The 27,446-nt window shown below is 37.5% G+C and overlaps 1 protein-coding gene across 5 annotated transcripts in view; it reads right to left on the reverse strand.

Annotated features, from left to right (window-relative positions):
- Positions 1-27,446, reverse strand: part of DCLK1 (doublecortin like kinase 1) — a 311,215-nt gene that overhangs the window by 87,894 nt on the left and 195,875 nt on the right. The window contains exons 7-8 of one of the 5 annotated variants that reach the window (XM_075199001.1): positions 14,548-14,629; positions 7,412-9,227 (exon numbers count right to left, since the gene is read on the reverse strand). The exons of the other annotated variants lie outside the window; for them this stretch is intronic. Of the exons in view, the coding sequence (XP_075055102.1) occupies positions 14,573-14,629 (57 nt within the window). The 3' untranslated portion in view covers positions 7,412-9,227; positions 14,548-14,572. Of the gene's footprint in view, positions 1-7,411; positions 9,228-14,547; positions 14,630-27,446 lie in introns of those variants that run through there. 5 annotated transcript variants of the gene reach the window in all.

Raw genomic sequence — 27,446 nt, forward strand, 5'->3', positions numbered from 1 at the left:
CTATACATAGCTGATTAAACCATTGCATTGACTACTAATTAGGTTATAGTTATTATTATTTGTTGTGCGCCAACAAAGGAGTTCTATTTTATTTATTTTTCATTTAAAAAAAAAAAAGTTTCCAAATATGTTATGTTATCTCATTAGCACCAGTGATTACATATTTAATTTCTAGGAAAAAGTACAATCAAATTAAAGTAATCTTCATGATATAATTGTGGAGATACAATACATTAAAAATGTCAATTTAATTGATATTAAAAGTAACAGAATGGAGAATACCACACTGATGCTGTCTTTAAAGGTGAATATAGATTTTTAAATGCGTTTCTCTAAAGATAAATGCCCATAGGGTGTGATCTTACGTTTGCAGAGGTGGAAAGGAGAAGTGTCTTACTCATTTTCATATTGTAGATCCCTTGTCACTAACTAGAAAACACACTTATTTTGAAAATACCCAGGAATTTGACATATAATTTAAATGGTTATTTTAAAATGCATTACAACGGAACAAATCCTAAAGACATTAATCCTTGCCTGGCTTTCTTTGATGGTTACTCAGAAACAATTTCACTGAAGCTTGAAATAGCTGGCACCTGAGAATATACATATGGCATTTACAGGAATGGTAATTTGGGTCAAACGTATTCCTGAAAAGAAAATACAGTTTACGGGCCAATGCAATTTAACAGGCGCTTATAAAACATATTATCATTTAAAGTTAAAAATTTGCTACCGGGAGAGAATGTGTCCACACATTTAAAATGGTAAATTTACATTCAGATGCTCTAAAATTCATGCAGTACAGGGAATATATTTTGTATTTGTTAAAGGTGTTATTTGAGTTTAGAGGTAACATTAACCACTGTTTTTATTGGAGTGCTGTTTGCACCTCTTAGATGCACAGGCAGTGGCTGGACATCAGTACAGTTAATGCATAATAAATAAATAAAATGTAGTACTATAACTTTTTAAACTCCATTCAAAACTGAATTTTCAGTCTAGTGTGAATTTATCCTGTAAAGTGCATACAATAGTATACTAGTTAATGCAATTAAGTCTTTCAAATAGTAGTTTTGCTAATTTTATATTACAATAATCCTTTAAAACATACAGTGTCGTGGTAGTCCTTGACTATGTGTTTCTTTGAATTTTCATCTGAGCAATGTCATCATTAAACAGCTAATGCTTTAATTAGACAAACAAGGCTTTAGGCTTTTGATTAGTGCAGTCAAGGGTTCCAATACATTAGTTTATCCAAGTGCTGTCTTTTCCATAGTTGCGCTAAGCTCCAGCTCTTGCATCTGCTGGTAGCTGAACTGTGCTAACACAGGAAGTGCTATTAATTCCGAAGCTCTGGTTCTCACAAAAAGACTGGAAGGGGTTAATTCTAATTCTCAATTATCAGTGATTAGGCTCCCTTTGTTGAGGAACATTGTGCAAGCCTGTTATCTCCAGAATTTGTGGACCTAACGCCCGTCAGGGTGTGAAATATACAATAGGTAGTACCTGCCCAGTCCCCAGGGGATAAAGGCTGCCAGTTGGGTAGCCAGCAGAGTTATCTTCCTCCCTGTACCCAATAGCCAAAAGTGTGGGATCCAGAGCCAGGATAAAAATGTACACTCAGAGATTCAGCAATAATATCAGGGAAGATGGATGTCAGGACTCACAACAGGTTACGGTTCCTGCTTGAATGACCAAGAAATGGAGGGTACAGAAAAGGACTTCTAGGACCAGTGATCTTCTTCCTTCATCCTTGTGAAATTGTGTGCCATAAGAGGATGCAGAAGATTGGCTATAATGAGACTGGTATTGTACAGTAATTGTGTTCCCTGTGTGTTATGTTACAGCTATTATAGTGTGATTGATGTAACCCTTTCTTCATAGTGCTATAGTTCTGTTGCTGATATTATGTTAATAAAGTGAAGCACTCTCTATTCACATATTTACCTTGGTGTGAAAATATGTTCCCAGTACTGGAGGTGAGTGATAGGCTAAAGGTAGCCTGGTAAGTGCTGACTTGGTATGAAAGTCTTTGCTGGGTAAACCCAGGTACACTCTCTGCCAATTGGTGCAGGCAAATAGCCTGTGAGGACATGCTTTTGATAGACTTTACTCTAGTGTGATAATTAATAACATGGCCATATTCTTTAGAAAAGAGTTAATAAATAGAAATGTAACACATACAAGAGAAACAGATGTGTGTTATCTATGTTGATGTTTCAAGCATCAGTTTTGTGTAAGAAGTAAATGCCAAACAGGTTTTGTTTTCTCTAATGATGGTTATTTGTATTTGTTGTTCTGGCTAATATTATTATGTACTGCACATGTCATCTTTTTTCAATTTAGACTAAAGAAAATGTATGTCAATAATTTTGTAAGGGTATATAAACCTTTGATATGGTAAAATTGGGGTAGATCTATCTAAACAAGCATGTGTTTAATATGTAATACGCTCTATGATGAATTCATCTATACTTTGCTTTTAATAAAGAGATTTCAGAACATTTAACATAACTTAATTGTCACAGGTGGGGATCTTTTTCATGGTGTTAGAAGTGGGATGTAAAACAGCTGGCATTGAGGAGAAATAGTACATTGGACTGAGTCAATTGTCATTGAGTCAAACTGTCAACTGTCATTGAGTCAAACTCAAGCTTGCCACTAGATAAGAGAAATGTTCTCTATAGGTGTTACCATAGTAACTTCTTTTTTGTCTCCGGTCTGTTGCCAGATATTATTGCATCTGACTGCTAGGTACTAAATGACCCAATTGTTCCCTGTGATGTGGTTACTAAACCATGACTAAATTTTCTTCATTATCTTCTACAATAACTTTTCATTGTAGTAAATATTGTGAATAACTATATTTTGTTTTCAGGATAAAAAGTAGTACTACAGTTTATAAATGAACATTGTGCGAGTTGAGGAGTTCCTGTATGTTGTGAGAGTGAAGGCAGTCACCAGACTTGTCCTTGTAAAACACTGTGGTGCGTTAAACATTCCTTAAGGGATATCAATTGTATTTCAGAAGCTTGAGGTTAACCAGGTCTGTGATGGGGTGCGCACCATCTGTTCAGGTTGTCGAAGACCAAGCATTCTTGCATGACCAGGATATGTGTCTCAAATTCAAATGCACAAATCTTCTTTGTATACCTTTATTTTACATTTCTTAATAATAGACCATGAATTATGGCTGCTATGGGACACTTGCCTTGAGTTAGAAAATTCACATACGATCACGTTTCTTAAATACTCTAGCCCTGTGTGCAGGACAGAATTACAAGATGTGGAACAGGCAATAGTTAAGACCTACAATCTGGTACACCAGCAGGATATGTGTCCTAGTTTAAAGAAATCCCTAAGAGAAACTTAGGGGTTAGTGCAGGATTGACATATAAAAGGAGAAATTGGCAATCAGTTTTTCATTCAATGTACCTTTAATTAAAGATAATTTGCAATGTATCCAAGGAATATTAAACATTTATGTAGGGCATGCATTTTTGTGGGGGTAATTTTAAACTGACAGTATTGTATATTTGATGTAAAGATTACTGTGTATTAACAATAGATTTTAGTGTTTATTCGCTGTACACATACTAATTGCACGAGTTTGATAGGTTTTATGTTATAAAATGTCAAAAGGTATCTTTTAACCATATTTAATTTTCCTTCCACATAAAGGATGAAGTGGCAGGAGAACAAGTCTCACTGCACAAGTTGGTCTAAGATAAATTTTGTTAACGAGAAAAAAAAGCCAGTAGCAGATTATTTTAAGAATGTAAGAGAAATCCTTATTAGATTTTTGGAAGACCCAATGACTTCTTAGACTACAGTTGCAGACTTTGAGTATTGTCTTTGACACATGTCCAAACCCAATTTAAAACTGTTACTGTGCGCTGACAGGAGATGGATTTTAATTAGATTGTGAATATGTTACAATAATAATAGTTACAACCTACAATCTGGCAAACCAGCAAGATATACACTGATCAGCCACAACATTAATACCATCTGCTAGTATTGTGTAGGTCCCCCTCGTGTCGCCAAAACAGCTCTGACCGTCAAGGCATGGACTGCACAAGACCTCCTAATGAGGACACCCTTCACTAACTTATATTTAGTGGTTGAAATGGCTAGAGGACGTGTCTCATCATTCAGCACTGCACAAATTGGTCTAAACCAGTGTTGGCTAACCTGTGACACTCCAGGTGTTTGTGAAACTACAAGTCCCAGCATGCTATGCCAATATATAGCAGCTTATTGCTGGAAGGGTATGCTGGGACTTGTAGTTTCACAACACCTGGAGTGTCACAGGTTAGCCAACATTGGTCTAAACTAAATCTTCTAAACAAGAAAAAAGAGAGCAGATTATTTTTTTTAGATATTGAGAGAAAACCTTGTTACACTCACTTAGAAGTACAGACCCAATGACTCCTCAGACTACAGTTACAGACTTTAAGAATGGTCTTTGACAACTGTTTAAAACGATTTCTGTGGGCTGGCTAGAGATGCATGTTAATTGGATAATGATTATGTTCCCTCAAAAACTCAAAGCAGTGGGTCCTGCCACTCAGTCTGTCCTGAATAATATTGGTGTTATATCTACTACACTTTTCGTTTCTCAGTCCTACAACTTATATTAAACTCTTTACTGTGCAAATTAGATTGCACTATTTATTGTTCCCTGAATGGAGATAGCAGAAAACATATATTTACACCAGTGGATTCCAAACTATTTCAGTTCAAGGCACCCTAAGGGTCTCCAAAAAAATTTCAAGGCACCCCTAAGCCAAAATAATTACCAAGTAATCCCCCGCCTTACCACTGGCCCTGGCTGAGGCACCCCTGTGAAATCTCCAAAGCTCCCCAGGGAGCCTAGGCCCAGTTTGGGAACCACTGGTTTACACCCTTAAATGGGAACTTTCCAGTATTCTATATCTAGGATTACCAGACGTTTACACTTTTTGTCTTGAAAGGGAAAGGTTTGTATTAGAAGTTTTGACACAGAAACATATACACACAGTCCTATAACTTATTACAGCACATAATATTCTATGACAACTGTAATTGCTTCTATGTTAGTAGAAGCATCTGCTAATATTGTTTGAGGATCTATGCTCACTATTGCTCTATCTCATGCTTTGTCTGAACATGTTGGCAAAACTGAGATGTAAAAGTGTAAACTATTATTCTTTGCTTTACCGCATATCTCATATGTTTAAATGCTCAGTGCTTAACCCTGTCTCATTGATCATTGCACATAGAACACAATTGTATTTAATTCACCTCTCACCTCCCTTCACCAAAGATAAATATTAAAGATATAGAAAATCTTAACAGTATTTTCTGTTTATGGATCATGTCTAAGAAATTACACTAATGCCATTATCTCGGGTTATGCTGTGTATCACCAGCGTGAATAAGTTGAGAGTGGTTATCTAGCTTGTGTCGACTCAACACAAGTGGCAGAGCTGACTGTACTTACACATCCATGTGTGCTTGAAAAAAGTTAATAAATACTTTCACTGATTCTAGATATACCTTTGTTGTTGTCCATGATTATGGACAGCTCTAGAAACAATGAAGCTATTTTACATTTGGAGCCCTGCATATAAAAAATGGTCCTTATGTAGGTCAATTACTAGATGTTATTATGTTACCCTCTGAGATAGTTATCATCCCATATGCAGCTCACACCTCTCTTACTGATGATGCCTCACAAGGAAGAGCATTGGCAAACAATTGTGCTAAAAGAGCAGCTTTTCCTGGAGTTTTGCATGTAACAGACTTTCTTGACATACAGCAACAATTGTCCCCCTGTTACTCTAGAAGCTCTTTCTACACTGAAGCCCCTGAGTCACATGGAGGTCTTTTGGCTGTGACTTGCACACTGGCAACATTTGAAAATAACCAGGGGGGTTGGCTGATGGCTCCAAAGGTCTTGATCATGAAGCTTGCTCTCATGCATACGTTATATCAAGGATTGGCACATGTGAGCAAAGGAGGGATGGGTTGGTGTTCACATGGATTCACATTCAACGCACAGCAATATTGCTACACTTGTCCTATATGTCAAAGTTACAATATTGGCAAATCTCAAGAGACACAACAGACTACCACCCTGGGGTCCATTTGTAGAACTGCAAATTGTTTATATTCAGCTCAGCAAATGCTGAAACTTTGAATATGTTTAGTAATTGATGGTGTGTACTCAGGGTGGTTTGATGCCTACCTATGTGCCAAAGCAGACAACTACCACTGTAAGCAAAAAGTTACTCAAAGAATTCATACCTAGGTTTGGACTGTAGTTAGGGATATATTTATTGAGGGGTACACATTTCACAGGACAAGTAACACATAAGTATGTAAAGCTCTAGGAATCATGAAGAAGTTTCACTTTTAAAATCACCCCAAACTTAAAGGAAAGTAGAAACAAAAAATACCTGAGATTTTAAATGGACTCATAGCTGGATTCATGCCCCTCTGCTCCACGGGAGGTTTCTGTCCTCCCTGAGCTCTCCTCACTCAAAAGGCAGCATACCAATGATACTTCATCTCTTTAATATGACAAACTACTGCTACTCCTTCTTAAAAGAGGGCAACTTGGCTGTTTATAGGAGACTGGAAGAGGTAAATCATAATGTGTAAAGAGATCCTGTGCCAAAGCAAAAGACTTAAAACAGTATATCGTGGATTTACTATTCTGCCTTTAGATTAATCTGCTATGAAAATAATCAAACACACTAATTAGGGAATTGTGGTTGTAATGTTTCTGTAGGTACCTAAATGCTACACTTAACAATTAAATGCAGGAGGTCATGATCTGGCAATTGGGGTAAGCACTAACTAAGTGTATTATTTTATTTGTGGAATAAGGGCATATCCGTGGTTACAGTGGTTGGGGATATTACTTGGAATACTCACACTCAATCCTTTCCCTAAGGGGAGGGTCAGGAATTTTTAAAACAGTTATTGTCCGTTAAGGAAAAAATATTTGTCTTTTCTAAATCCAATTTTTGGTCAATACTGTATTGGAAAGGGTCAGTAATGAAACTTAATATGCTTTTTTTTAGATCAGTGTTGAGCTTTCAACAATTAGAGGGATTGTTTTTCAAAATGGAATGTCATAAGATTTTCTACTGGCAAGCAGAGGAGAGGCCTCATAGAAAAAATGACTGTTGTACTTCCATCCCTGATCATTGTATGGGGTCACTACATCTGACATCTCTTTGATGGATGTATCTATACTTTTTAAATAAAGGACCATTTGATCATTCAAGATTATAAACTGTCTCAGGTGGTGATTTTTTCCCTGCACCAGTGATAGGCAAGATAGAAGATTGTTTTGGCATGACTGAATAGCTTCTTACATATCCACAAACTTTGAATGAATATATTATATATTGCATATATTGCGCTGTTTTTATTTTTTCTATTTTTATATTTATTCCATGTTGTCACCAACAGCGTAACGTTATCTTGGCTATAATAATCATACATGTTAAGCACAGTAAGATATCATAATAACATGAAAGCATTGGTTATTTCCCATATAATTTTATTGTGTGATATTATGAAATCATTTCACTCTTAACAAAACAACAATGTTTATGACATAACCAAAACTTCAATAGAATATAACAAAGTTACAGTGTTCAATAAACAAGACTTAATCAAACTAGTATCTGTGGTCTACGTATAAAGTGTCTACAGGTTCTGCAAATTTATCGGCACCTGTCAGTTTTGGTTGTGTCTTCCAATAATGTGGTTTTTTTTTTTTCTCAAAAGTGGGATTACAGTGGATCATCAATTTCGCATTGCAATACAAAGTAAATACGCTTCTACAACCACCGGTCTTTTAATTCTCTCGTGCTATTACCAGGAAGTTTTATTATATAAAAAAGTCGACAGGTGACTCAGCCGTGTATGTAAGAGAGCCACTGTTTGATTTTTACCAAAAGCTGGGTGCTGTACATGCCTGCCACAACTATGACTTGGCAGCATGTGACCCTTATTGGGTTAACTTGTTAAAATTGTGTCCATTGACTTTAAAATATAATTGAAATTATACCGAAAAAATTGTAAAATTTATGCAATATTAGTGTAGTCAGTTACATTCAATGTTCAAAGTGCAGCATAACTTAGATGGTCATGGAGATCACCCAACTTATAAGTGAACTTCTTTATACATAGACTCTCACAATGTTTTGGCAAAATACCAAGTGATTTCCCATTTACAATAAAATTAGAAAAGTACAGTAACAGCCTACATTTCTACATGCAAAGAACATCCACTTTCTTTGGAGGAGAGAATGAAAAAAATATATTATATACATATAATTTAAAACTTATATAGGGCCTGGCTTCATAACCAACATTTTGTTGAAATTCTTGCACAAATACAAATATTTTTGTTACAATGGTTTCAAAATATATCCAAATTCAAGAATTCAACTCATTTGATACCACTGTGAAGATATTTTATAATATAAAACTAAAACCATGCTAAAATGCCAGTTACTCCTATAACATTGCATAACAAATAATTATCAGCAACTAACCATGCAGAGGCAGAATAATCATGTAAGTATATTATGTACCATTAACCCTAATGTGTCAAAATTGCACATTATTTCCAATTTCTTAAATGGATAAGATATTTTTTATATAGAGGCAACTTGTATCTGAGAAAATGCCATTTTAGACATGGCAGATATATCGATGACATTCTAAAATCTGGGAATGTTATGAGAAAAATGTTCTGACTCAAACGTAGTTGGAACAGTAATCTGTATCTACTGTTAGAGTCCCACTATTGTAAAGCAGGATGAGATTAAATAATCCATTGTTTTCCATGTTTTTCTAAGGAGATTATTGGTAAATACTACTAGAGTGCATGTTAGGGGATTTAGATTGTAAACTCCAATGGGGCAGGGACTGATGTGAATGAGTTCTCTGTACAGCACTGCGGAATTAGTGGCGCTATATAAATAGATGATGATGATGATAAATACTACTAGAGACCCTTAATATATTAAAGCCAATGTTTTTATTGTGATAGGAATGATGGTATAGTATGTGTTTGGTGTTGTCCAAGTGTTTTAGTAACATCTTAATGAAAATTCAGAGAGCTACTAGACTTCCCTAGTATGAGCTTCAACTGACATTTATTCTTGTAAGAGCTCCACTTTATGTATTCATAATACACTCACAATATGTGCGTCCTGTAAGAATAAAACATGTTTCAGTGACATATTTCAGGTTTCCAGACATTGGTAAAAATGCATTACAGTCACGTAGAACTGTAAAAAAATGCTCATGGATTGTCATTTAGGACGGGAAGATGCTGGGCACAGTAAAGCATCTAGCTCAGCTCCAAAGTAAAACCGCTTTACCACATGTGCCCATAAATATAAATGTGTCATGTAAATGTCTGCAGTGTGTTGAAATCTGCTTTGTCCCTTTTGAACATTTAATGTGAGGGTTTTCAAGCCGCTGGTTACAGAATCACTGTTTAACTCTTTTCCGTTTGGGCCTCTTCTCACATTACATCAACAGCCAAAATCTTAGGGGTAGATTTATCAAACCTTCTAAAAAGTGGAGGTGTTGCTGAGAGCAACCAATCAGATTCTAGCTGTCATTTTCTAGAATAGCTAGAATCAGTCTAGTTACTATGGGCAACACCTCCACTTCTCCTTCTTAGAAGGTTTGATAAATCTACCTCTTAGATTGTTAGGCTTCATTGACGCATATTAAATTCATGCAAAACAATTTAGACAAACTAGGGACTGAAGACATGGTAAGCAGTGTAAGCGCTGAGTGTCTGCCACATGAGCATTGATACGGTCTGCAGACAGCACTGATTCAGTATCTCAGTACTTGTGTGACAACAACATGGTGCGTGAAGGTAATCCGGTATAAGGATCAGGCTTTCAGCGGCATCATTCATATCATATCTCTGGGGTTTAATATTCCCAGTGTGGAGATGTATGGGTGCTGTGTGTTTGAAGCCTGATTAGGTTACCATCCGGTAAATAAGGCTACTGGCATTGTGGTTCATATACTACGTTCACCTGCAATGTAAATGGATTCTTGTGGAAAGCATTATAATCAGTAGCCTGTGAGGAGCTATCAGTGTATGTAGAGTGCAGCGATGCCCGTCCTAAATGACACCCACTCAGTTAGTTACAGCGCTCATATCTTTATTTGAATTTGAACAGAGAAAACATATATAGACAGTAGACACATTTTAGTGCAACACAAGTTAGTTAGGGTCTTGCTTCATAACAAGGCTACAGCCATTTTCTTTTCTAGTTGACCACATTACAGGTAGTTGGGAGAGTGCAAACAATCAAATCAGATAATTTCAAGTAAGAAATTACAGTGTAACTGATCCATACAGACAACAAGGCAGCCATTCTGGGGTCGAGCCAATGATCATAAGACGGCATCCCACTTACTAGGAATGAGAAACATTACTTTGTGCCTCATGCCTCAGTTTTGTGACTACCCCTTAGTGAATTAAGTGACTATTGGATCATCCCTCTAATATGGCTGCCTCCGCTGTGTGTATGTAACAGTAACACTGCTTAAAAATAGTAATATTTGGTAGAGCTCTTCTTATAGTGGGAACTCCCAGAACTGAGAAATACTGTAATCAAATGAATTACATGGTAAAGCAAGCACATTGTGTATTATTGTTCTATAGGGATGTATTGCTGTTATTTACATATTGCCCGTGCTAAGCAGGTATAGGGGGCTTAGTACAGGAAAATACTTTCCTCTATTAGCCGTGTCAGTCCGTACAGATTTATTCCAGTCACAGTAAGATTCAGTAGAAAGATGTATAGTTCAGTCATCTGTGACAGATGGGTGAAGATGGAGTTAGTGTGGTTAGTGTTGGCCATTGTTTTGGTATAAAGCAAATAATGCAACATTTGGTTTAGCTGTATTTTCAAGTTGGTTTAGGGGAAGGATTTTTTCAAACTATTTCTATGGTTAACTGAACATTCATAGAGCACTATAGCCCAAATGAGCCCTACTTATAAACAAATGATAAGAAATCTGCATAATCACATCACTCCATGACACAAGAGATGTGTAGCAGGAAGTCATTGTGCCATCTATGTCTGGTTGGTTGGATATACTTTCCACCTGTCAGGTACATGCACGGAAGTTGATTTTGAATGCCAAAATGTTCACAGTATGCTATTTAACACATACAGCACATTTCTACATGTGCTCTATTGGCTACACTGTTTTGTTCTATTGCATAAGTTACTCCTGGTTACCAAATGTTTGGGGATTTTACATCTAAAAGCAACTTATAGTCTTAGTATAATATCTGGAAGGGTCAATCAAGATATGTTCCAGTGTTCATTATTAGAGTCTAATGCCTATTAGTTGATATACATTTGCTATACAGGACCAACATTCCATTGAACAGAGTATTGGGAAGTAGCAGTAGATTCTCATTAAGGCACTGTTTTCAGTTGTCAACAATCATAGCAAATGGGTTAAGGAAGGCTACCACCAGATAGGCAGCCTCAATGTCTCCAACCTTCACCTCCTCCCCTACATAAAGTATTTTGTGTTGATCATCCATCCATCACACGTGTGTTTTTATAAAGTAATGTCCTATGCTCATGGTCTTAATAAATGTGGGAACATCATTATATCTATCAGTGGGCCTTCAAGTAAAAAAAATGGCTATAGCCGATATCAAATCACATTACACAATACCAACCAAAGAGAATTACAAGAGATACTATACAATTGTTAAAATTAAAGCTTACTTTTAGAGGCATATTAACAATGTAAGAGGTGACTAAACAATAGACGTTCATTTTACTATTTTTCTAGTAGATTTTCACCCTAACCATTATAATTTTAAGGACTTGTATTACAGATGTCAGCTTTGCAAGGTAAAACATAGTGTTAAAATGGGACTTCATTCAATCATGTCCCAGTGGAGGAAGCCATTTGCTGGGAGGAAGCAATGTTCATCAGAATGTGATCCATCAATTTACGTGGAACCAGAAACATAACTGAGGCGCTGCATGAACAACATCCAAAAGACATTGGTTCCTAGTGAATTCATAGGTTCCATTGTTGTGAATATTGGTTCAATCAACAAATGGCTGCCTCCATGACAGGTACTCTAGAAATACAATTGGCAGACCAAATGATAGTATGCAATAAATATTATTATTTGGTTTAATTTGCAGATTTTTCCAAGTCACCTCTCCATGATATATATTTTATTACATTGGCAGTTGTCATTAATCAAAATTGCTTATTTAATACAGTGTCTTTGAGGCATATCTGGGTCAATACTGCAACTAAATGCTTTATTTCTGAAATGATAAAAATCAAATTGAGTATAAATTGTGTATGGTTAGAATTTTTGTAATCAACAACATAAATTGAAGGTATGCCCCATGTTTTGGATCGCATTATATAACTCTGAAAGTGTATGTTTCTAAATGAGTAGGTAAACATGACACATTAGGTATAAACAAATCATATCATCTACTTTTATAGAAGTTGGACCAAAGTTACCAGATCCACTTTTAATACTTTAAGTATACCTGTCATCATTTTAAAGGACAGAAGCCATTCATCCTGAGTAGCTAGCCAATGATTTCACTAGGAACTAATGCATATTTCTTGTCTAATCAATATTGGCCATAACATTTCTCAGTTACTTCACTAGTCCCAAGTAAATTCATTAACTACGGGCCTTATTCATTAAGGATCTTAACTTAAGAAACTTCTTATTTAAGTCTCCTGGACAAAACCATGTTACAATGCAAGGGGTGCAAATTAGTATTCTGTTTTGCACATAAGCTAAATACTGACTGTTTTTTCCTGTAGCACACAAATATCAACTTTAAATGTCAGTGTACAAATAAGCTATCAAGTATTTGTGTGCTACATGAAAAAACAGTCAGTATTTAACTTATGTGCAAAACAGAATACTAATTTGCACCCCTTGCATTGTAACATGGCTTTGTCCAGGAGACTTAAATAAGAAGTTTCTTAAGTTAAGATCCTTAATGAATCAGGCCCGTCATTCTCATGAATACCGGTCCTGCCAACATAATGGTCCCTTCACTGAGTGTGGGTGGCAATGACAATTTAAGGTACATGAAATATGACCCAGTAACATGGATTAGTCTTAAAATCCCAAATTATGGAATCTTAAATATTTTATCACTGTATCAGTAATTACTAGGTGACAATTCTCAATACACCCTCTGCCTCAAACACACATACATGTCAGTTCTTAAAAAACATGATTTGACAAGTAATTAAAAAAAATGGAGACATTGAATGAAAAGTTCAATAGGTGATTTAGTGGATACAATTTTAATATTAAAAGGATTCAGCGTTATTAAATTAGGTAATCACAGAGTTGTTTGTTAACATTCATTTATCAAGAATAGCAGTTAAAAGTAAAGCACAAAAATGATTATTAGTTGAGAACTTCCTGGCAATTCAGACGTGATAGCAAATACATGAGCAAAGGACATAAAGACAAGCGCTGACCACCAGGTTCATAAAATATATAGTGAACGGAGGGCAATGTGTTACAGACATCGTCTAATTAAATGATGCTTAGGAAAGTCAAAGGTGTAAGTATTTATACTAACAGCTCTGTTTCTCTACAGAGCAGCAAAAATTAACTGTCATCAATATCTAACTCCAATAAAAATGAAAAATAAATTGGGCAAAGCAATTGAAAAAAAATATCTTTAATTATTGTTAATATATTCATAACATTCACTTTATATACCAGTTCTTTATATACCAGTATCCACCAGGAAATCCTGCTTTCTAATTAATATTAACAGCATCTGCAATGTTGATGTCAGAATTTCACAATCACCATAAAATGCATAAAGAGCAGGGTTGAGATGTTTTTTGCACATTTGTTCATTCTGAACCTACGTAACATGTTAGTAAAGAAGCTTCCTAGGTTGCAGAGGGATTATAGGGAATTGTAGTAAATATATGGAGAAAAAGAATGATTGCAATCATATAAAAAAATAACATTTATTGCTGCCCAATCTGTAGAGAACCTCTCCATGATTCAATGAAATATATATATATATATATATATATATATATATATATATATATATATATATATATATATATGTATTATATCTTGTTAGGAATGACCTCTGCTGAAGCTCCTGTGGCAGCGTACTGTTTAATATTTTATGACCAGGAGCGACAATTGCTGCAGAAGACTGCATATATTAAGGACAAATCCCTGAATCTCAGCATACTGGAGCGATGCCTAAACATTACCTAGTAAGACTGCAGATTTGGATGAAGTCATTATGAGATCATTTTTGGATGTCAAAATCATCAAGTTATTTTGGAGGTGATTTTTTTTAAATTTAAAAAAAAAATGTTCTTGATTAAAAGAAACATAACATATTAAATGCCCAAATAATACTTTATGAACCAGAGTCAGCCTTTGCTTTATTTCTTGTTAAGTTAATTTGCTTAAACTATCACAGAGTCACAAACCAGAAACACTGCTCCATTTTCTCTTTTAAACTGAGTCTCCTACTGAATCCAAATCATCCGATGACAGGTGACGATACAGGTCCTGTAAGATGAAGTGTATTATAGATTTGTTCACCTGTTATTCCTCTCATAAATAATATTTTTTTTTTATTATCATATAGTGCTGATATTTTACAGAGTATAATAGAAATAAAAGCATAAAAATATTTTATGAAACGACATTTATGCTACAGAAACACAAAAGAGCAATAACAATACAAAATACAAAACATAATACAAAAACATTGTAACAAAAGAGCAGAGAAGGGTAGTTAAACTGAACTTAGCTAGAAACAAGATTTGAGATGTTGTAGTACAAGGTAATTGGAGCTGTTGCTTTTTTTTCTGGTCAGAAAAAGTCTCTTTATTTAGGAAATCACCAATTAGTTGCTAACTATGCACTGACATATTTCTGGGTACAAATCCTTAACTTTAGTTATGTAAAAAAAAAAAAAAAGTTTCAACTTTTAGAAGCAATTAAAGCTACAGAGAACATTGTATTTTCCATGATTACATCTCACAAAAGCAACAATCAGAGCTATGTATACTTATTATGACTATCCTCTGTCTTCCAATACAGAACATAAAACTACACACTTTAAATTGGACCCGACACCTACGAACAGTGGATACAGCTATTTTGTGGACTGAAGTACTGTATTTCCCTATGTATAAAACGCACCTTTTCCCCAAAACTTTTGGGTCTAAAACCTGGGTGCGTCTTATACAGGGGTAGCAGGGATGCGAGGGGGGGGGGGGGGGCAGCGTAATATGGGCAGCGGGGGGGGGGGGATCGAGGGGGAGCGGGGCAGCGGGGGGGGGATCGAGGGGGAGCAGAGCAGCGTTACAGGGGCAGCGGGGAGGGATCCAGGAGGAGGGGGACAGGCGGAGTGGCAGCGGGATCCAGGAGGCAGGGGACAGGCAGAGTGGTAGCGGGGTTCCAGGAGGCAGGGGACAGGCAGAGTGGCAGCGGGGATCCAGGAGGAGGGGGACAGGCAGAGTGGCAGCGGAGATCGAGGAGGGGGGGACAGGCAGAGTGGCAGCAGGGATCCAGGAGGAAGGGGACAGGCAGAGTGGCAGCGGAGATCCAGGAGGCAGGGGACAGGCAGAGTGGCAGCGGGGATCCAGGAGGCGGGGGACAGGCAGAGTGGCAGCAGGGATCCAGGAGGAAGGCGACAGGCAGAGTGGCAGCGGAGATCCAGGAGGCAGGGGACAGGCAGAGTGGCAGCGGGGATCCAGGAGGCGGGGGACAGGCAGAGTGGCAGCAGGGATCCAGGAGGCGGGGGACAGGCAGAGTGGCAGCGGGGATCCAGGAGGAGGGGGACAGGCAGAGTGGCAGCGGGGATCCAGGAAGCGGGGGACAGGCAGAGTGGCAGCGGGGATCCAGGAGGAGGGGGACAGGCAGAGTGGCAGCAGGGATCCAGGAGACGGGGGACAGGCAGAGTGGCAGCAGGGATCCAGGAGGAGGGGGACAGGCAGAGTGGCAGTGGGGATCCAGGAGGAGGGAGACAGAGGCACAGTGGCAGCTCCCTGCCTTTTTTGACAGCTACCGTAATATTTTTTTTTTCAAATTTCGGGGCCAAAATTAAGGTGCGTCTTATACATGGGAGCGCCTTATACACGGGGAATTACGGTAATATTCATAAGAATACAGCCTATCAATTTCTTAGCCAGGCCTCATAAAGGCATGGTTTCATAGCAAAATGATTTGCTACATACTGATCCACAAACTGGATGCCTCCACTTTATGCAGGTGACCACTTTAAGAGAGATTTCCATGGCAACTCCCAGTCATCAAAATCTTTTTATTTTTCAAAGTATGAATAGATGCCTTAGTCAGGCCTCATAACAGGCCTAAGGCATCTTTTAGGCATAGTACCAATTAAAATACTGATCATCTAGAGGGGAATCTTCAGCCTACACCCTCCATCACCCGCACACTCTGTACTTTCATAATGTTTAGAGTAATATTGGAGCCCAGCATCAGGATTACTGTCTAGAGAGACGGTATATCAGAGGCTATAACACATGACCTCTGGGCAGCCTGACAGGTCAAGTGATGCCTCTGATATATCTACAAACTTTCATAAAAGGTCAACACTAACATAAAGCATGAGGAGCACAAAGAGCAGGTTGTAGAAAAAAAGTAGCTTTGAAACACTAAAGTTTGTTTTCAGTCTATAAATAATGTGGTGAACTGCGTTCACACCTCAAAATCCCGCTGGTTTGGTACAGCAGCAGGTCCATTACAAGGTATCACTCCTTGAGATTGCATATATTCAAAGATAAAAAGAAACTGCGCTCATACCAAACGTTCTAATTGGTAAATGTCCTAGTTATTATCGGAATAGTTAATCAACGTTAGGGGTTATAGGAACAGTAAAAAAATTATATGACGCAATAAAGTTTGTTTTTAGTAAGAAAAAAGGAGCTATTTAAAATACATTTCCTGTAAAGTTTTATAAAACTTCACTTTTTGGGTAATATACATAGTATTTATAAAAACAAAAAGAAACAAGAAACTACAACTGTTTTTGACTAATTAGAACATCTGTACCATAAATAACTCCACCTTTACATAGAGGAAGAAAGAGGTTCTGCAATTAGGGCATAATCATAGCTATTAATGATAGTTAATAATTCTATCAAACGTGTATTAATTTTCATGGCAGGAAAATTAGTCATCATTTTTAACACTCTTCTGTAAATAAAAGTAAGTGTAAGTGGGGTCGGTTTTAATTGTTCATGGTGCATCTACTATTTAATGCTGGATAAATGGAGGGTAAATGCATGCACACATAAGGACCATTAATGCATGTGAAGAAGAGCACAGCCCATGTGTACAGGATTCTTATCATAACATATGACTGATCACGGACAAGTGACTGTAGAGCATGTTCTGTTCTGTCCATGTTCCATCAGGATAGGCTGAGAAGCTTGTGTGCATTTCATCGCAGGGATCAATGATCCATTTTGAGCTTGCAATCACTCTTCATATATATTTTATTAAGTGGTTAAAAAAAACAACCCCAAAAAAAACAAAAAAATAAATAGAACATGCTACAGGCAAAAAAAAACCACCCATAGAAGTAAAAACTTCTAACTAACAAATATAACACTACATGTCTCCAGTATGAATACTATAGATTTCTGATTGACAATGGCATTGTCACCAACAGAAAAAACAGCTGCATGTAGCAGCGCCCGGGGTTCTGTCTATGGAATGGGGGCATGTTAGTAAAATATTTTCCTAGATGGTAATGCAGCTTTAAATGCTAAACGAAGTCTACAATATCTCTATATAGGTAGTTAGGTATATAGGTAAATAGTTATTGCCACAGGTGGTTGCCCTTTGTCAAGCAATACGTACTAAATAAATATTACTCTCTGCGCCCTTGGTATGAAATTGTTGAATTTGTTGAAATGTTATTCTTCCATTTGTATGTAGTTTAGAAAATGAAAGAAAATATAGCACCTTTTTTGCACCAGTTTCATAAAATGCTCCTCCCTCTTTTTTTCTGCATTAAAATCTCTTAAAATATATTTTATTAAATTAAAATTTATTATATGAAACACACATTATTAGTATTACACATAACACGTCTAGTGCTACTTAATATGCACAGGGCATCACTATTGGGCACGAAAAGGTTGACTACAGTACAAACCATTCACAGGCGCAATTATTTAATCTTCAAACTTTTCAAGTGTGTGTAATTGCTACAGTACATTAATGAGAGAACATTTATGCTAGAGGGCAAAATAGATGCTGAATATTCCCATCTGGCTAACAAGTTACCGTTATACACATCTGTCATTAAAGCAGCCCTAACATCAAAGTCTGGCACCAGGAGTTCTCTCAAATCTGTTTCTCAACATGTCAAAACAAATGGGCTGGCAAAGCAGACCTTCCACATCTAACGCAGGAACAAACAAACCCTGCACAGAAATTCAGGGCATGCATTCTTTAATAGAGGGAACAGCAGCCATTGCTAAGCAACCGCACATAAGGCATGATATCAGTCACACATACTTCTCAGTAGATTTATTTTTATAGAATATTAAGCTAATGATGGCAAAGGCTGGAGACGATACAGCTTCCATGTCAAATGAATGTATAAAATGAATTCAGTTTACTCTAATAATCCCCCTCCCTCCTTTAAAGTCACACTAATATTTTTAAAATAACAGTAAATTAGCAACAACATAATAAGCTACATACTGACCTGTTAGCTGTATCTAACAGAGCCTTGTCGCTTGGTGATTCCATGTATGTTATATGCTATGTATGTTATTGTACTGCGACCACAGTATGTTCAATTTGACATCTACTCTCCCAAATAAGGGATCCGAGGAGAGAATGGGAGGCAAATAGTGACGCACTACATTTTGGGTACTTGGATATGTGTAAAATATTGGGGTAGGGGGTAATACTTTGCTTTAGACATATATCAACCGAACAACAAATTATATAGACATAATGGAAGCATATTAATAGTGAAATATTATATATATATTAATATTATATATGTGGATAACATGCACGGTGTACATGCTTATTACCAGCAGCTACTGAATCTGTCGATGTAACATTTTGTGTGGGGAGTACTCCCCATACATGACGCTACAGACATGCTTTGCATGCAGGGTACTGTGGGTACTTAGAAAGAAGATCGCCCGCGGAACCAGACCACGTCCCTCAAACAGAAGACTAAACTTGTAAGGAAGTGAGTTCTGAGCAGGCTGTGATGCCCGCTGTAATCCATTTCCAGCTGATACACTTTATGTGCTGAGAGCTGGGATACATGAAGTCTCCTAATGGACAAGAGTAATTTGTTTTTTTTAAAAAAAAATGGAATATACCAGGTAGAACAGGACTGTTGGCAACCCTACAAACAGAGCCAAGATTTGCAATAAACCAGATAGGCTTGTGGCTGGGACACGGGAGACTCGGAGCTATTGTACGGGATTGGAGGTTTGACAGGATTTCCTTTATTTTATTATCTTCTATTTTTTCTTATGTATTCTTGTCAGCATAAAAATAATCAATGCCATAGGGTGGCAAAAATTTTAAACCCATAATAATAATAATAGAAGAAGAAAGAAGAAGGAATCTGATTACATATTGGGTTATTTTGCGCTACTGGTTTCTTACCAGGCTTTCAAACTGAGTTACAATAAACCAGGATGGGGGCATGGTTTCAGCACAATGGGGTTGTGATTGGGAAAATCAGAGGAGTTGTTGGGGGGATTTTGATGCCATGGGTGTATTGGGTGGCACTTATTTTGTTCCTTTTCTTGTCAAATGATGGGAGGTATGCCTTACTGTACATGCACAAAGCTTCATGTCAAGCACATTTTTAGAGCCAACATAATTCCAGTCTGATTGCTCTCTGCCTCGGTGTACACATGAAGAGGACCTTCATGTTTGTCCAGTCATTATGCTTTTACTCACTTAAGTACTAACCTTGCAATGCCACTGTTAAGTCTACGCAATCACTGTATGCCTACAGATGTCCCCTAACCCAAAAGCATAGGCAGAGTTAGTTGGCAATAACAAAGGGATAATGTTGTAAACAAACTGCAGTAATGAAGTACAAATAACCGGGATGGTCAAACTGGTAAATGTAGAACAGGGTTTCTTCATCTTCTCTCTATCACTTGTCTATCAATATTTTCCATATTAATCCAGTAGCCATATCTAAAAATAGTTTAAAAATTCTGTACCAAGTACTCTCTATGTACTCAAGTAGTCTCTATGAGCCAAATTATCGTGGAACATGGTTGGATGGTTACTTGGCTCTAGAGAATACCCATAGACTATGTACAGTGGAGACAATCATCATTTTGTGAGCTACACAAATATTAGTGAGAATGCAGCTTATGCTACTTAATATTAGTGGCCACACATGGATCAATTTGGTCTGATCATTTATCGAGTAGATAAATGATCAATTTGGCCACAATGAAGAAGGGCCAAATTATACAGATCTGGATCTTACAGAGTTGGCCCCAATGACTATACAAAAACAATAATCATCATCTTGATTGGAGAATGACACTGTACAATCCAGTATGTGGACCAACTGCCCAATAGAATTTCCATTCAGACCAATCAAATCCCATGGATCCTAGAATGATTTTGAGTCCCACCCATGACAGAATGTCAACCAAGTTTGGTCAAAAACAAGCTAATTGGAGAACCACAAGTTCTGTGCCTTCATTATACCTCTTCCTGCTTCTTAATAGTAACAGAAAGAATCCATGTCCTGCCCATTAGGCATTGCCACAACGATCACATATTAAAATAGCAATTACCCTTATCAGTTTCTGTATGCTTTATATTAGCATTTCTAAATAATACACAGGATCAGAGAACACAATTAGTGCATTTCACTCCTAATTTGTGTAAGTTGGGCTTAAAAGACTTAAGAAAATTAACAAAACGGGACGAGGTCTCACAAAAGTATTATATTTATCAGCATGAGTTTACAGCGCTGCTGGTCTGCAGTCATTTATTCTTTGAAAGAACTCTTCTGACTTATTCTCTGACACCCGATAGCTGTTTTTCAATTTAATGTTTAAAGTCAGTCATCCTGATAGCTCAGGGATTAAGTTATGGTCTTACAGTGACAAGCAACTAAAATATTACCTTCTACCCTTTCATCTTCAGGACCAAAAACGATGCTAAAATAGACCCATGTTGATGGAGAATTCAACAACGGTACATTGATTTGAGGATTTGTGAAAAGTATCATGCAATGGATTATTTGTTGAATATAGATGTGTGACATAGTGGATATACATGGTGGATATCTGAACAAAATACACAATAAGAGATGTCTGTGTGTATTTGTTTATCTACAAGACTGGGGTATAATAAGAAATCTCACCATTCAGAGGAGGTTTGTCTCATTGCATGTGATACACTGTGGGGTTGAGGTTATAATCAGCCTATGCTCTTTCTGCAATCACCTATTGTAGAATGGCTGCGGAACTGAGCCAGGGGTGGAGCTAGATTTTTTATTTAGGGGGATGTGGGGCGGTTTACCAATTATACTGATCTTGTAAACCTGGTGCACCTGTCACTCAAAATCACTTTAATTGCCACTAAGATAGATTCTACTTTCTTGACAGTAAAAGTGATTTCACAGTACATGACTGGTAAGTCGGACAGCCTGAAATTCCTGCCCTACAAACATAGCTGAAGCCTGTTTACTGAATAGCAATGTGCTCTGCTGCTAAGTGCAGGAGGCTGCAGCAAGGTGGGTGATAGCCCCAAACAAATCCCACCCTATCAGTGATAGAGAAAGGCACGTTAGGGGCCAGGAGGTGAGTTAAGACCCTCGTCACTTCCACACTTACGATGGTGCTCTTTGAAACCAGGGGCCACATTTACTAAAGTGTGGTTTGTATCAACTCGCTGCTTTTTCTGCATTTTTTTGGTGGGTTTCAAACTGCCAGATTTACTAAAATCACAACCGCCTCAAAAGCGCAGTTTTACAAAGCGCCACATTCAGAATCGCCATCGCAATTATTTTCAATTAAAGAAATACAAATCGCTACATTTATCAGTGTGGGCTTTGCCAAACTGCTGGAAAAAATGGCAAAAAAGAGAGATGACTGTGAAGCAAGATCGCTCAAACCGCATTCATTTATTATTAAATATATAGGGGCACTATTAGTTACTATTAAATATATGGGGGCACACAATATTATTTCTCTGGTAGCGACAAGTCAGTGGTATCAGGAAGAATCCAATGCTAAGTGGCATTGGGAAGGCATCCCTAGGTGCAGGGGTCCCAATGTTGAGCTGCTCGTCCTATTAAAGATGGGAAGGGAGGGTGGTCTTTTAATAATGGTGGGTTACCTTAAACCGCATAATTATTATTATTATATTATTATTGTTATTACCATAATAACTACCATAGAAGGGTTTTGAAAGTGAGTATTGTCTCTATCACTGGCGATTTCGACTTTTCAGCCTTCAAACCACTGGATAGAAAATTCAGCTACTTGGAATTCAAAATCGCAGGTGATGTACGGTGGTTTCAAAGCCCGTAACAAAATGACAGCCCCAGGTGTTCACCTCGCTTCATAGAAGGACAAATCCTGCTGATTAGCAAATATATACACAGATATGTAATTTAGGATGATTTAAGCATGGTGCTCCAAATTATATACATACACAGGGCCACTGTGCACTTTTTTGTACACTGCACCATTCAATTGTTCCTTTAGCAACAACATCAGCAGCAAAGCTCAAGATGTGAAAAGGAAAATGGGAAAAGAAACAATATGGGGGAATACAGGCCCAAAGCTTTACTGAAGGGGAAAGAGGGTGGTACACAATTTATAACCGCTGTCCCTTGCTGGCTGCTGTACCGTGAAGACCCTGTACCTGTGCTTGGTCTTAGTGGCCCGCCATGGCACTGTCAGTGCTTGATGAACTTCCTGTTTCCAGTCACCCCCTGTCACCTATAACTAGTTATAATGTACTGCACCACTGTAGCACATTGTAATATGTTATCTTAAACTGGCAAATATAAAACATTAATTGCAGGAAAAGAATTTTTTTGTATTTACTGACTGCCTACTGCTGTGTTAATTACTGCCTTGAATTATATTCCCGTCATTTATATCACTAGCAATTACTCTAAAATAAACTTCGGCGTGCTTATTTGTGCTTAGAAACACAAAAGAAATGAGCAGTTTGCTTTGATACATTGTAATTGTTTTGTTGTCTAGCTTTCAATCCATGTGACAGTGTTTAGCTTGTGAACACACATATATATATATATATATATATATATATATATATATATATATATATATGTACAAATGATAATACAATACAGAATAATAAATGGTTAAATAGGAAATAAATTGCTATGGGAAACAAGTTATAGCGGGGTATTCAATTGTCCACGGGTTCGAGCGCGGAAAAACTATTACCGTTAATACGGTAATCTCTCCCTGAGCTGCGAGCTGAAATCCAGCAAGTAAATTACCGTATTAATGTTTTTTCCGCACAGGATTACCGTTATTATGGTAATCCTGCGCGGACCGCGTAAATTTTGGCAATTCCGCGGACAATTGAATATGCCCCTTAGTGTCCGAAAAATATTTTTTTTTTAGCAACCTGTATTCTAATACAAAAATATACTTGAATGAACACACCTTCCCCCCTCAACGCTCCGCGTCCTCCGACCTGACCCATGTGCGATGACCCTAACTCTTCCCGACACATATCTCCCCCTCTGTTATAGGCTCAACACACCCTAGTTATCCTCTAAATACTTACAGTGCTTATCTTTGTGGTCCTACCCCCCTCACCCCTCCCCCACAATCCCTTTTGTTCCTACACCCATTTTATATTACTCTTTAAAAATGTAAAAACCGGTCATTTTTGTCTAAAGGTTTCCTAATATGCGATACACCACATTAACCGTTGTGATTTTACTGTGTATGCTACACAGTGTTATCGTTTTGCTGTCTGTATTTTCTTGATTGACCACTGAAAATAAAAAATTATTAAAAAAAATATATATATATACTTGAATGTATATATATATATATATATATATATATATATATATATATAAAACTTTCGATGTTAACATGTACAGCACAGAACAATATTTTTTAATTCAATCAACAACACTAAGGATTTGCCTTCAGAGGTACATTCCTGTCTAGTTAGACAATTCCAAGTGGGGTCAAAACATACTTTGTTGTTGATGTCTCATTATTTCATGAAATTGTACATAATAATGGGATAATGGGATTTATATCATTATTACAAGGAAAGCTGACTAATGTTCAGAAAATTGTGAAAGGAGCCAGAAAAACATGTTTTCTTTTTTTGTGTGGTCTCGCTTGCCAAGGTCGCCATAAGGTGGGTACACACGGTACATTGTGAAGGGGCTCAGTCTCTCTGAGGGAGGGGATTTTTGGAATTGAAATGTAATACGTTTGCCATTTCTATTTATTTGTTTATGTCAATGATACATTTGGAAATATACAACCACTAAGTACAGATAGGATTCAGGGTACAAACCATGGCTGGGTCCTAATAGAATTTGATGGAAGCCAGAGGTTTGGAGGAAACAAGATGACGTTCTGCGTATTGATTATGTTCCATGCAAGTACTTTTCTGATTGTGCTTTATATGTATATTTATATAGATTACAGCTCTCATACTTTGACACAACCAAGACACCCATTTCACATGACGTTTTCTCAGTCCACAGTGGTCAATCTCTCAGTCTCACCTATCAGAGTATCCACCAGCACCTGGAACTGTACAGTTGTAGCGAGTCACCACTAATTCAGTCATTAGAAAATCAATTCAGGGTTGTCTAGCTGATGGTATTATTTAACGCACTGCTTCATACACATACAGGATTGGTCGGATTCAGGAACGGTGAAGGAGAAAGCCCTGTCATTGATGGAACCTTTGTGCAAAACCCACCAATCACCTTACAGTATAAAGAACTTTCACTGTGGGATCCAAATACTTGGGGCTGAAGAGCATCTTAGTGTGGGCATGACACATACTGTTATACATTTGCTGAGAGCAGTGTGGAGCACGATTCAACTGACGTTGGTCACAACTAATTATTTTTATGTAGTCCTTTATTTCATTGTGCCACTAATACTTGCTAGGTGTGAACAGTAGATTGTGCAGGACAATCCAAGACTTCTTTGGATTAATTTTGCTGAAAACGTACTCAGAACACAGCTTGGTATTTGCAGCCGGTTTATTTGCAGTTACCCCCATGTACTATCCTGCGGTTAATATTAATGCAGAGAATCCTGGTGTGTGCAATCTCGGCTACTCTTACTCTTTAGAGGAATTACATTTATTTATTTGAAAACAAATAAAAATTTCAGCTGTGTTCTCAGAACATCCCTGTTCTGTTGATCAAATGTTTATAGGTAATTATTATATTATATATAATAAGATAACCTATATATAATTATAGGTACAGTTTTACACAAATGCAGGGCTCTCATATTTGTGAAGCAGACAACAGTAACATACATAACATACATTTTGCCTAGCTCCTGAATGACACCCAACAATTTCTTTTGAGTAGTTAAACTACTATAGGACTCTTTTTGCAGGAATATGTTTTCTAGAGTTAGCAAATTCAAGTTTAACAATGATTTATCTTCACTAACATTCAGAACTGCTGTGCCCATTGTCAGTCTCTATGTAATAAATGCCTGTGTATTGTTCCCCATGCACAGTAGCTCTGAAACAACTAACAGGCATAACTCTGCTCACCACTGAGGTCCCCTTATACAGCCACGTCTTTATAGATGGGACTGCCCACTGCATCCTGAGATAGAAGCAGATTGTACGGGACATATCTGGGCGGAACTCCCTGTTTTGACCATCCTTGGTGGAACCGATCTACCAAACTTTCCCCTGTTTTCTGGCAAGTGGTTAGCACTTCTGCCTTACAACACTGGGGTCTTGAGTTCAATTCCTGACCATGGCCTTATCTGTGAGGAGTTTGTATGTTCTCCCCGTGTTTGCGTGGGTTTCCTCCAGGTGCTCCGGTTTCCTCCCACACTCCAAAAAACATACTAGTATGTTAATTGGCTGCTAAAAAATTGACCCTAGTCTGTCTGTCTGTGTGTATATGTGTTAGAGAATTTAGACTGAAAGCTCCAATGGAGCAGGGGCTGATGGGAATGAGTTCTCTGTACAGCTCTGCGGAATTAGTGGCGCTATATAAATAAATGGTGATGATGATGATGATTGATTGAATAACATAGGCCATCATTGCCACAAATGACTTACCAGTCAATGCTGAGCATTTTTATTCTTCCTTGGGTGACAGTAATATACTGACATGACATAATTCTTAATAATGTGTTCTGTGTATGTAAGCTCCAGGAAGTTAAACTTCCATAGAAGATTAATGTTCACCGTGAGCAGAACCCAGGTCAGATAAATGCCAGGAGATAAGTTTATCATCCCCCTGAAGAAGGTCCTGTGGGCATCCATGCATGTAACAGTATATCATCCTATTGTAGGGCAGATTTGTAAGTTATGTAGTTCAACACTGATTATACTGTCTCCAAAGTCTCTTCTGACCTTATCTGCATCCTCGTATAACATACTGTATATAGGTAGCTCTATTCTCCTGCTGCAGACTAAGAATACCCTGTAGTTCATCATGCAATTTCATAGTTGCCTTTTTTACATAAAAGAAAGTCTGCCTATAAAAGATTATGAGCTACGATCAGTAGACTTGTGTGTAGTATGGTCATTGCTTTCGGCAGAAAAACATAATGTGGACATCTTCTTGTAAGTAGGTTACCTCGATAACATTCATATGTACACAACTTCAATTGACTTCAAACAAAACTGTCTTGTGTTCAGTGGGTCAGTGAGCGCTCAGGGGGGAATCTGACAACAGTAAGAGCCGGAAAATGCGTTTCCTTTTATTTTGCTTTTGATGTTCCCAAAGTGTTGGCCACCAGGCACTGCAGAGATCTGTGTACTAAGAGTGGGATGTATGAACAGCATGTCGGCACAGATTAGGACAACATTTGTATACAGTATATAAATACTTGAATGGTGTTCGGTCAACAATCCTAAATTTAAATATGAAAGTGTAATCAAGTGAAGATTAAGGCTATCTCCCCAGCTCCTCCATTAAACTTGTAGCCCTGTTCTTACAGCTTTCCCCCCACACACACAGATATATATATATATATATATATATATATATATATATATATATATCAGTTCTGTTCAAGATAACCCAAAATGAGTACGCATTGGTCTATGTGTGGTCTGCACGGGGACCGCGGAGGTGTGGGCCCCGAGGCAGGGAAGC

The sequence above is a fragment of the Mixophyes fleayi genome, chromosome 2, assembly GCF_038048845.1.
Source record: "Mixophyes fleayi isolate aMixFle1 chromosome 2, aMixFle1.hap1, whole genome shotgun sequence".
NCBI lineage: Eukaryota > Metazoa > Chordata > Amphibia > Anura > Limnodynastidae > Mixophyes > Mixophyes fleayi.